The 13,158-nt window shown below is 31.8% G+C and overlaps 1 protein-coding gene across 1 annotated transcript; it reads left to right on the plus strand.

Annotated features, from left to right (window-relative positions):
• The first annotated feature begins 225 nt into the window (after positions 1–225).
• On the plus strand, positions 226–12,832 carry LOC134717783 (uncharacterized). Its single transcript, XM_063580277.1, has 5 exons — positions 226–324; positions 7,890–7,988; positions 9,490–9,786; positions 10,695–11,006; positions 12,279–12,832. The coding sequence occupies exons 2-5, from the start codon at positions 7,937–7,939 to the stop codon at positions 12,830–12,832; spliced, it is 1,215 nt and encodes a 404-aa protein (XP_063436347.1). The 5' UTR covers positions 226–324; positions 7,890–7,936.
• Positions 12,833–13,158: the final 326 nt, after the last annotated feature.

Below are 13,158 nucleotides of genomic sequence, written 5' to 3' on the forward strand. Positions count from 1 at the left end.
CATAACATAACTGTTCCACTCGATTTATGATTTACAAGGTTTTTACACTAATTACAACTCCATCATTTAAGAAAAATCGATTAATGAATTGCAAATTTCAAATGAGTTTGTTTCTGCTTTTCAAATGAATTTTAATAGTGTTCATTTTCTATCTCTATTAGAAATGAAATTTCCAACTTCAACACAAGTGATTGTCGTATATTTCTATCAATCAATTTCCTTGATAGCAAAAAGAAAAGAAGACATCATGTCATTCATCTGGTTCTGCAATAACATCATGTGGCAATAAAACATTTCAAAAAGGAGAATAGAATAAACAATCACGTATGTAAAACTTTATTTTATCAAATCGTCAGATTTCGTGATGTTCTTACGTACATAGTTATATGGCAGTTCAATAGATTTCAAGAATTAAGTCTAATTCTACAATACGGATTTATGTGCGGGTTTTTTAAAGCTTAATCAAATCCAGATTAAGATGTTAGTACTGTGCGTCTAAGCTTTTCAAGTAATAAAAAAAATATTGCAAGGAAAATTTTTATAAACAACATTTATATAAGTTCATTCCGAAGGTCATGAAGGTTCCAAAGTACTCTTAAAACTAACAGTTATAGATATTTTTTTCACATAATGAAGACATAATAGTTCAATCAGTTTTATTGAGGCCTAGAGCTGGCATGTTAGTAACTGATTGGTAATTATTCTGACAGCGAGTTCGGACACCCTTTTAACTACGTTTTGGACACAACTTTCTGAGATAATGGGTTCTCAGTGCTCTTAACCTTTGTACTTGAATAGCAAACCAATATTTTGATCTTAGCGTCACTGATGAGTCTGATGTAGACGAAACGCGCGTCTGGCGTATTAAAATATAATCCTGGTACCTTTGATAACTATATAGATGCCAATTTTGAAACAGTTTTGTATGACAATGGGTCTATGAACGACAGGTGAAATCATGGGCGTTCATACATATGTTAATAACAGGTAATAACTCTGGTTAATATAAAACAAAAAGATGTGATATGATTGCCAATGAGACAAATATCCACAAGATACCAAAATAACAAGAAATTAACAACTATAGGTCACCGGACGGCCTTCAACAATGAGAAAAGCCCACACCCTTATAGTAAACTATAAAAAGCCCCGAAATGTTAAACGTAAAATAATTGACTTTCAAAATTCTGATTGTGTTTTAAAAGTCTTTCATTTGTGTTTATGGATTTAAATTTTAAAGAACTTTTTTGCAAAGAAATCAAGAACTTTAACAATATATAAAGTTTATTACGAGGACTTGCAAATTGTACAGGATCTGTTAGCCACTGAACAATGAAAATAGAATCGAAATATGGAATATGTCAAAGAGACAACAACCCAATCAAAGAGCAGACAACAGCCGAAGTCCACCAATACGTCTTTAACGCAGGAGAAAATCTTGAACTGGGTCATGTTCGTATCATGTATTTCAAGATAGTATGATACTAAAACCCTAACTAGAGGGATTGTAATTGATTTTCATATGATGAAAACTTAATATTTGAATCAGTTTAATTGAGGTCTGGAGCTGGCATGTCCGTAACTGATATTAGTCCTTTATTCTTCTTTAGTATTAGCCTGTATTGCTATGTGTTCTTTTATTCTACATTGGCTAGACATATAGGGGGAAGGTTGAAATCTCACAAATCATGCTTTTTGCGCCTGTCCCAAGTCAGGAGTCTTGTATACTTTTAAATTTTTGTTCAGTTATGTGTTATGGATAATATAGTGACATCCATACTCACTGGTCTAGCACACATTTTTATTTAAGAGCCAACTTAGGTCCACCTCCGGGGAATGCCAACAACTGGTTTTAGAATACATGTGTTTAATTCAAAAGCATTTTACAAAATATTAATAGATAATTGCAGTAAGGAAGCCGACATCCACTGCAGTTCATTCTTCAGATGAGTTCTTCCAATAGATATATTTGATAAATAATACAATATTGGTATCTCCAGCTACAAAGCATTATACATGATAGTTGCAAATAATAGATCGGAAGGCTGTTTGCTCTCAATACTATGACAGTCTAAAAATACCTTCCAAATATAGTTTAATCATGATGACAGATACGTTTTCCCCTAAGTAGGTCATATTTTTTCATAAATTAAATGGTTTTAAATTATTCATCCTGTTTCAAGATAAAATTCATTAAAATTTAATTAACTCTTTTATTACCAATGTTGTAATATTTACATGTATAAAACGATTATTGAAAATTATACAAAAACGTGAATTATAGTTTTTCATGTTATTCATCTTTCATTTAAATTGAAGAGCCATTGATCCGATCGGTAAAGGCCTATTTAAAAATGAACAAAAAAAGTGTTAATAGTACCTTTGATAACTATTTTAATACAGCGAAAAACAAACCACATCAATTTGAACAAGATTTATAAGTTTTAACATCTGTCTATGTTGTATGCAAACAAAAGTGTTTTAGTTGAAGTAAAATACATCAAACATACTTTTTTAAATCATCAGAACGATTCAAGAATAAATAAATGAAAATAATATGCAATGGCTATCGATGTCCATTTTAAATAATGATGCTTAATCTTATTCATGTGATGCACTTTCATTTCTGAATGAATTAATCTGCATCGGTTTACTTCAAAGATAGGCATCATGATTTTTACAATACTGCCTTTTATTTTTTCCTTTTTCATGGCGTTTTCAGTTGATTTCAATCCATGTGTTTGAAAAACTCTGAGGTGCCTTCCGCCTCTCTTTTATATGTTTTATTGTAGTTCCTGTAGTATACTGTTTTTGCATTAAACCTCGCTAGATTTCATAAAAACTGCTTGGAAAAGGGTTTTTTGTCAGAAAATTAAAAACAAAAATATCGACTTACAAATCTAAGTACCTTGTCTCTTTTCCTTTAAAGCTTCTTTCTTCATTATATGACAAGTAAGTGGCCTCCATACTTCTAATAATACGGGGGTGCCATGCATTTTTGATAGATACAGAAATTGCAACTAACATAATTACTAAATGTGACTGCTTTAAGACACAATTTTAGAAACACAAAGTACCACAATAACTTTATTGAACAATTACCAACATGTCTCATGATTACCCTGATATATCCCTTATGTGTATGTTCAAAACCAGTAAGGGACTCATACATGTCTTCGACTTTGGGGTAAACTAAAAAGTATTTCTTATGCAGGTACAGCATTATGAATTTTCCTTTCCCGCGGTTTTTGTTCACTGATTTTGCATACCTTATTTTAGATTAACCTGACGTTTTCCATTTATTTAAGCACACTAGAATCTTTTTATAGGAAGAATAATTAAAACATTTTACCAGCCTTATTCATGTTATCGGCATACATCTGCATGCATATCCGTTTTATTTGTCGTTTGTTTTATTTTTCGTAAAATTTATTGCATATTTTTTTAAGTCGAGGCCTAATATAGTTGTTTAACTCATTTTCGAAATTCGTACAATGATCTAGGCGTTTACAATCTTTGAACTCTGGTAGATAGTTGCTTCATTGACACATTACACTATAACTCTTTTTTTTTATTTTACTCTTATTGTCAAAGAACCTGTAACAAGAACGTCTGTTGAAATTGTCTCGCAGACAATGCTGTATAATTTATTCGCATCTCATTGTAACAAATAACAGAACACCGTTATTATTTATTAAATGACTATACATTTTCTATTTACTCACATAGGAAATCCTCCTCGATAAAACGTTTTATTCACCGAGGCTAAAATAACGAGAGGTTAATAAAAGATTTGGAACAGCGTCTATGCACTTAAGTATAGATATTCCATGGAACACAGTGTCCTTTTTGCCATTTCTTGTTTTGTTGTATTTTTTAGCAAACTTTATTGAGTATATCAACTGATGAAAAAAAGAAACTGCAAAACACATTATACATTTAGTATACAAACAGTGAGAAGTTTATAAAGTATCTTGAGGAACTACTTGCAAAATGAAGAAAAAATTACTTTTGATTTCAGTTAATACAATGATGTATCAAAACCAAATATATGAAATTCACCCTCGGACGTTGGCTTCGGTGAATTACATATATCTGGGTTTGACACATCATTGTATTAACATCATCAAAAGTCATTAATTGTACAAAATATTATAATATTATATATCTATTTATGAGAAAACACTTACACCAGTATTGTGTAGTCAGCCTTACATCTCCTTCATTTATTTACAATCATCAAGATAAAATGAAAAACACAAAGACATATATTCTGCAGTTGCAATAACATCAATAAGTTGAAATCTAAAAGTTATATATTAAATAGTATTTTGATTTTATATTGATTTATATTCTCCAATGGGTAATTTTCCTCTTTGTTTAACCGACATCATCTGTTAGAAGTATTTCACATTTTGTTAATCATCGGTATTTTCTATATTGATTTGTTTTGATATGATGAAAATATAAAGTTTGTTCACCTACAGTTTGTTATGTAATCAAATTTCACAAACCACTGAACAATATTCATAATATGTTTCTGAGGAAGTGCGAGTTGGGTTTACAGTTATATTGAATATCTATACTGTCAGATAATCGTAAAGGAGCTTTCAAAAAAAAGGCAATACTTATAGAATTCATTATAAAAGTAAAAGAACAATTCTTATCGTTCATTACCAGGAAATATTATATTAATTTGATTGGTTAAAAATTGTACGACATTTTCAATTTACAGCTTATAACGCATGATTGTTAATAACCGGTAGGGAAACATATAGTTAATCAATCTTCTTTTGTGACAAATCTTGTTGATGTGTCTGTAATCCTACGCTTTATTCAAAATGGAAGGACATTGTAAATATTAGAGTACAAGTTTTTCCTGGTTTGGATATGTTTATAATAAATAATTATCCAACCAATAGTTCTAATTTACAATTTTCAACATGTTGCAAACACATAAAGACACTTTAAAACTCAATGTGTTGGGTGTATCTAGATGTAAGTACACATATTATGTAATCTTGTTAACTATAAAATATTACATCAAAATGTAAACAAAGGCTTATCTTTGTAACTAATTTTAATCAAATAAAAACACCAATAAAAGACACGAGGAAAAGGAAACTAATGTGAATATACTGTTTGTAGCCTTCGTTGTAAAAATGTAATTAAAAATAGTATGTGTTCTTCTGTGGATAGGTATCGTGCTTTTTATGCTAAACATATCTATTATTCTACTCGGTCGAATGTGCTATGATACTTTTCATCTAAGAAAGTTACATTTTCAGATTTAAAACTTGCACAGCAGTTTTGTCTGAGGTGCTGTACGCACTGCGTTGTACATATGTGGGGTTAAGTAGTTGCAAATGTACCAGGATTATAATTTACTACGCCAGACGTGCGTTTCGTCTAAATAAGACTCATTAGTGATGCTCAGATCAAAATAGTTATAAAGCCAAGTCAAGTTGAAGAGCATTGAGATTTCAAAATACCAAAAAGTTATGCAAATACGACTGAGGTAATTTATTCCTGGAAAGAGACAATCTTTAGTTTTTCGAAAAATTCATATTTTTGTTTACAGGAAATTCATAAAAATTACCATTTAATTGATATTCATGCCAACACCGAAGTGCTGACTACTGGGCTGGTGATACCCTAGGGGACGCAATCTCCACCAGCAGTAGTATCGACCCAGTGGGGTAAATAGGTACCAGGATTATAATTTAATTCGCCAGACGCGCGTTTCGTCTAGATTAGACTCATTACTAACGGTCAAATCAAAACAGTTATAAAGCCAAACAAGTTCAAAACTAAAGAGCTTGATATCCCTTATATCTCTCCGGTGGACATTGGTGATAATACGCATTTCCTACACATCTGCATAAATCAACTGAAAATGGAATAACTAAACATGAACATTGGTATCAAAATATAAATAAACCAGAAATCAAAAATCACTATTTGAGTTGTCGTTTATTTGATAATGGCATGAATACCCATGAAATATAAGTAATTGTACTTAAAACATTAATCACTGCAGCAATCTTATATTTCATATTTCCATTATTTTTTTGTGTATTACAGAAATGCATATACCAAACCAGGAATGCGGTAGCTGCTTATCATTCGTTTGGTGTATTTGATTTTGACATTTTTAATTATACTCTCTTTTGAATTTTTCTTGGAAGTTCGGTACTTTTGTTATTTTACTTTTAACTTTTTTTTTTGTAGTGACTGATTTTTTTGCACTTGGCAAATCTTTTAAGTAATTAATGAAGCCGGTACTTCACATCTTTACTACAGAAACTATTATCATGGTTTAACTGTTAAGATGATAATACCTCAATGAACTTTCTGAATTGTAAAAAAAATCATAACAATGGATAGTTGATCAAAACGATCTTATGAAAACGAAATCAATGTTTAATAATGATAAGTACATGCACTTAGATAAAATATCGTAGTTTCATTTGAACCATGGTAACGACAATTCATATTCGGAAAGAAAACAATCACATCTTTCCTGTTTAATGGATTATTCTCTAGACGTTCAACGATAGAGTTTGTCATAACTTTTTTTTATCTCACCAGAGATGTGAATGTATTTTTAATACGTTTGTTAAGGTTAATGATTGTAAAAAACAAATCATACATATTTTGATTCAAGTACGATAACCTATACATAGCTATAGAATTTAACAAAATCTTTAATATTTATTAAAAAGTTTTTACAAGTAAGAAAAGTTCAATTTGTTTGATAAAATTGCGCGTTAACAGATCAATACAAGACTCTATGAAACCTTAAATAGATATTAACAATATCGCATCAGTAATTAACTCACAACACAAACAACATATAGATAATATATCTCAAGACGGTCAGTAACATCTTTTTGGCATGAAATGGCTTCTGATTATGTTGCACGTTAAAAACCCATGTTATGTTGTGAATTGTGTTGCGCAATCGTTAGATGTCTATGTCGATGTTTGTATACTGGTCATTTATATTTTTTTGCAATCATGACGTTTTCAGATTGATTTGGAGTTTCAGTTTAAATATCTTTTTTGGTATCTTTAGCCTCTCATCCATCAGCCTCTCATCCTGATCAGCCGTCAATTCATCCATGGGGAATTACATAGGTTTAAATAACCAAACAAGAATGGAACAGGCATACAGAACACTGTACTCCATAAGCTATAGTCACCAAATAAATGCAAGCCAAAATACCGTGGTCTCAGTAAACGCTCGAAATTACTACATGTAAAACATTATAAAAGTATCTAACCTAGCGGATATATATTTGTAGTAATTTAAAATGTCTATGAACTCTCTGTATTTCCCTAAAACGCCCTTTAAGAACATTAAAATAAAATGACAGGGAACAAGTAACATTATACAGTTCATTCAATAGGATTTATCCACCAAAGGGTATACGAGTTTTCTAACTTAAAATCTTATTTTCTTTTCGTATCCTCTTAACTATATTCTGACAAAATAGAAATATGTATATGACATTATAACAATTTGTTTTTCAGATGATATAACAGAGGCTTATGTAATGATTCTATAAGCATTGCCGTGAAACGCTTAAAAACGGGCAATTTAACTTGTGTCGTACGTGTACTCTGTTTATTAATAAACCGTTTTCTTATTTTGATTTCTATGACTAACTTTTCTTTGACGATTGCACTAGCACATGTAGCAGACGACTTTATGTTTTTAAACTAGTTTAATATGCTATCTGGCATCGATTTGTGCGTTTTATGCTACTAAAATTAAAGAACAACGTTTTATGACATACAATCGAGAAAACGTTCAGCCTTGGAAATATGAACAACTAGCTATGTGTAATACTATCATAATTTTAGCATTCAGACCTTTTTTACAGACACTGTATGTGAAGAAAGTTACAAGAAATAGATTATAGATGTGACCATGCAGGGAAGAATTATATTGTGCATTGTAATCTGTTTATGCAACATCATTTGTAAGTTTTATGTTTCTTTGTATAATTCAAAATTTAAGACATTTATTTTGCTATTCACCAACCTTAACTGAAGTTAGTTCCGTTAGATTCTAAAAATAAGAAGGCTCACTTGATACAAATATGGTTTTATGAGAGATAGTAATTATATTTTGAAAAAACAGTTTTCAGATTTAACTTGATATTTATGTAAATTATATAACATCGAAAATGTGTACTTCCTTCGAAAATTTTATGTTTACAGGATCTGTTTTTCAATAGTAAATCGCCATCTAAATTGAAAAAAAAGTAAAATCACAAAAATACTCAACTCAGCGGAAAATCTAATCGGAAAGTCCATAATCACATGGCAAAATCAAATGACAAAACACATCAAAAACGAATGGACAAGAACTGTCATATTTCTGATTTGGTACAGGGAACCAATTGTGCTTCATCTGTTTCTGAGTTCTTTCTTAATTCATATGAGGCAAATTACATACTGAATTATAAAACCATTCAAAGTATTTGAACTCATCTATATAATTAGAAATAATCAAAATTAAGGGTACTACATATACAGTCATGGACTGATGAATTTAGAATCACGGTTATCTTGTTTTTTATACTGACTATATTAACAAGAATACCAAGCGAGCTCGTTAATGCGAATTTATGTTCAAAATGATGAAGTCAGTATCAAAATTTAAAATGCCCTTATTCTTTTTATCGACAATTTGTCATTACTGTATAGGTATTTTCTGATTAAAAATATGAAGTAGATCGAATTTATTAGTAAAACTACTTTTATGTGTGCAAAACGTTGGAATAATTGTTCAGCGCTATGAATGAAGTCTTGTGCATATCATTGATAAATGACTGCTATTTCACTTGAGCACAAGACGTTGCAGCACTGACATAAGACTTCAATGCCTAATGAATTTGAGTATCAATTCCTGTACATGATCCATTAATATTGGGTAGATCAAATGGAAAATATACAAATGGCCGATAAAAAAAATTAAAAACCTTATTGAGCGCACTCACATACCCCATGTTTTCATATTGTCATGGGAGATATGCACATTTATTTATGTCCTTATTACAAAGTTTCGTGAAATTATGTTGCGTGGTTTCAGTTGACTTGTGATGAAAAACTGTTGCAGAAGTATATTGAAGCAAATAAGTTCAAAGGGGCATAACTCTTAGAAAAAGAAATTAAATAATAATTTTCTGTCGAAACAAGACAACTACGTCGTATGTCCTTTTTATCTATAAAGTTTCATGAAATTCTGTTGCGAAACAGGGGTGACGGACAGATGGACAGAAAGACAGATAAACAGACTAACGAAAAAATATGATACCTCTGCAACTTCGTTTAAAATAAATCTACTAGTAATTATACAAATAGTGAAATACAAATACATGTCGTTATGACAGGCGGTATTCATATCGGGTTTTAAAATATACTACAAATTTATAATTATAGTTGTTGTTAATACATTAACAGTAATGTATTTGTTAGTTTTAGAAGCAATAATTCAAGTGACAAGTACAGTATCAACAATGGCAGTAAATCGGAATGATTTTGTTTCAATGAATGTTCAGTTTTCTCAAGCACCAGTTACAGTAAACTGGGTTCTCCAGAATTTGAATGGATCTAAGACAACAATTACAAATGACGTGAACCACTTCTTTAATTCTCCGTCCGAGCTCCTGATATTTTCAGTAGGTCATTATGACTTTGGATTTTACGATTGTTTTGCCTCTGACGGAGTAGATAGTTATCATCTTGAACTACCTATAATACTTTCTGAGACAGGTGAGTAAACAAATATTTTTTTTTCAAACGTCCAACAATATTGCTAGAATAACATTTCTAACCCTCTTACTGGCAGTAGTTTTTCAATGTTGCATTTCGTGCGCCAGACACAACCACAGTTTGATATTTGTGACGTCAGATGTCCAAATAAAAAAATTACGTCATTCCATATATGACGTCATCCCATAATTCCCGTTATATTTGGGACCTATTGAAGAAAAATATTGTACTGTTTAATCTTAATTATTTTATTTGAAAGATATACAGCAATGAAGAGAAGTTTGCATACTTAAAACATAGACATCGTGACAAACGGAAACTCTGTTTTATCTGTTTCAAATGATTGGTAAGGTTGCTCATCTAATCTTATTTGATAAATGTGACCTACCGAATTAGACTGTGTACTGGCTTTGTAATAACATGAGCAACACGAAGGTGACACATGTGGACTATAATCTACTTACCCTTCCAGGGCACCATAGTTCATCCCCAGTGTTTGGTGGGGTTCGTGTTGCTAAGTCTTCAGTTTTCTATGTTCTGTCATGTGTACTATTAGTTGTATGTTTGCCTTTTTTCCTTTTTAGTCATTGCGTTGTCAGTTTAATTCTACCTATGAGTGTTACTATCCCTCTGGTATGTTTCGCCCCTTTTGTATCTTCATTTAAGGGAACATAAAATAGACATTATATATAAAAAAAAAGATGTAGTGTGAATGCCAATCTCCACAAGAGACCAGCTGACACATAAAATAACAACTAGAGGTGAACGTAAGGGGATGCATGTTACATGTATTACAGATAACTCACTACGTTAACGAGAAATTGAAATTTGAGGAAAATCGACATGGAAATTTATTCAACAATTACAAAATATAATTTGTTTTAAGAAAAAAATATTTGGATTTTCAGGTACCCCGTCCGTATCATCGTCCATGACATCTCTGGATATTGACCCGATAGGTCAATCAGTCGAACTGCATTGTACCTATTCTGACTCGCACGTCCCCTCTGATCCTGATGTTAGATGGCTGCATTGTGATATATCGGATATATGTGGTCTTATAGACAAAGGAAACACTTTGAAATATTCCGGAAGTAACGTAACACATCCGTCCCTAACCATTCGTAACTATGCTGGAGATGATTTTGGTACTTATTGGTGTCAGGTGGGAAATGCAGTGGGTACGTCTAGCAGTCACATGATTAAACTAACCGGAACAGGTATGTTCAATTGAAATACTGTTTTTTATATTGCTAAATTATAATTTTTGAGTAGATAAATACTTAAGGAAATAATAAAAGAAATCCAAGTTTGACATGTTCGCGTCAATTTCTATTTGCGTTTTTTTTTTGGCTCGCGAAAGTTGCGAAACACATTGATGGCGAAAATTAGTTGTTTTAGTCTATGCTGCGTATTATATTACTTAAAGAACATTCGACTCTACTTGTTATACGTAAACTAAAATTTAAACTGTTTAAACAAACAGGGAATAGCCGCCATAAAATGAGTTCAACAATTCCTAAACTTAGTTTGTTGTTTTTAAACTAGAGTCATTCTGGACGAAAGGGAAACACATTGATGGCATTCAAACAAAACATATGAGCAAAATATCTTCAGGTCATCTTGGGATCGCTATCAGGAAACATATACGTGTATACCTATACACATTAAGGTGGTAGACCTAGATTAAGGGAAATAACTCTTAAAATCATCAGTATTTTTGTGTCAGCCATTTTCATAAATACGCTCTAAGCTTCTAGGATACATAGATTATTTTCAATCTGTTTCAGGTAAATGCTTAAAATACATTAATAAAACTTTACTATTACAAACGCATCACTGAATTAAAGAGAGTTATCTCCCTGGACCAAGGTCTACCCCCATTAAATTCAAAAATGATAGATGGAAAAGGCAACTGTGTCAAAGAGTCAACAACCCGACCAAAACGAACAAAACGACCAAAAGTCACTTATACGTCTTCAAAGATGCAGGAACAATTCCGCGACCTCAGGCGGGTTTCAACAACAATATTTACTAGATCAGCAGAGATGGACCTTACATTAAATGTAACAGGGTTGAAAATCCTCTATGGTTTCTCAACACTACCCCGTTTCCTCTGTCTAATGCAGAATTAAGATAGCAACACGCACAGTAATACTCATTAAAAAACGTTCTGTGTTAAATAACTCACAGGACTTGGTTAAAAACTCGTACAAAAAAAGCGGGGAATGTATTGGTATTTGAATAACAAATATACAAATGATGACTTAATTTGAATTTTTATTTCTTATATTTTATTGGACAATTTATTAGTTACTCAAACTGCTTAGCACGTGTACTTTCATGCTTTGACAAATATAGGAATTGTTTGTGTTCATAGCTGCAACAGCCTACTTAAGGGTTGTGTGAATGTAATGTGGATAATAAAACAACTTAAACCATCTGCTGGAACAATCAGTCCGTCTTGTGTTAAATTTATTTAAATTTTGTAGTAAATACTACGGTGGAAACAACAACAACAACAATAACAATACCAGACTCAACAACAACAACAATACCAGACTCAACCACAACAACCACAACAACACCAGACTCAACCACAACAACACCAGACTCAACCACAACAATATCAGATTCAACGACAACAACACTAATATCAGGCCCAACCACAACAACTACATTACCAGACACAAAATCAACAACAATAATACCAGACCCAACAGCAACAATAATACCAGACCCAATAGCACCAACAATGCCAGACCAAATAGCAACAACAATGCCAGACCCATCCACAAAAACAACAGTAATACCAGACTCAACAACAATAACAACAACAACAACAATACTAGACTCAACCACAACAGCAACAACAATGCCAGACCCAACCACAAAAACAACAGTAATACCAGACTCAAAAACAACAACAACAATACCAGACTCAACAACAACAACAACAGTACCAGACTCAACTTTGCCGTCAATATTTATAACTAGTGACAATGAAACTACAGGACAATGTGGTGGTTACAATAGAGGTATATAAAGTAAAATCAAAACACGTACTCTTTCGGAGCACCTGGGATCCACCCCAGTTTCGTTTGGATTCGGGTTGTTCTGTTTATAGCTATCTGTGTGTCTTTTTCTATATAATTGCATGTCTTAAAGAATTTTGGACGTTTATCATGTTTGTCATTGCCTTGTAAGTTTGTTGTAGACTTGAAAACTTTGATGTCCCTTTCGTATCTCTTGTCTCTTTTTTACATTGATATTGACATTGTTACATGAAACAAATTGTCACAAAACTGCTATTTATTCGAGTGGTCATATATTTCCTCAGAGTTATCCCATATGAAACACTAATTATAGAAC

This window comes from Mytilus trossulus, chromosome 5, assembly GCF_036588685.1.
Source record: "Mytilus trossulus isolate FHL-02 chromosome 5, PNRI_Mtr1.1.1.hap1, whole genome shotgun sequence".
In the NCBI taxonomy this organism is placed as follows: Eukaryota; Metazoa; Mollusca; class Bivalvia; order Mytilida; family Mytilidae; genus Mytilus; species Mytilus trossulus.

Excerpts from the sequence above, each read along its gene's own strand:
- LOC134717783 (XM_063580277.1), top strand. The coding sequence starts at position 7,937 with ATGCAGGGAAGAATTATATTGTGCATTGTAATCTGTTTATGCAACATC. Across the intron at positions 9,787-10,694 it reads TATAATACTTTCTGAGACAG|GTACCCCGTCCGTATCATCG; the intron begins GTGAGTAAACAA and ends TTGGATTTTCAG. Across the intron at positions 11,007-12,278 it reads GATTAAACTAACCGGAACAG|TAAATACTACGGTGGAAACA; the intron begins GTATGTTCAATT and ends TAAATTTTGTAG.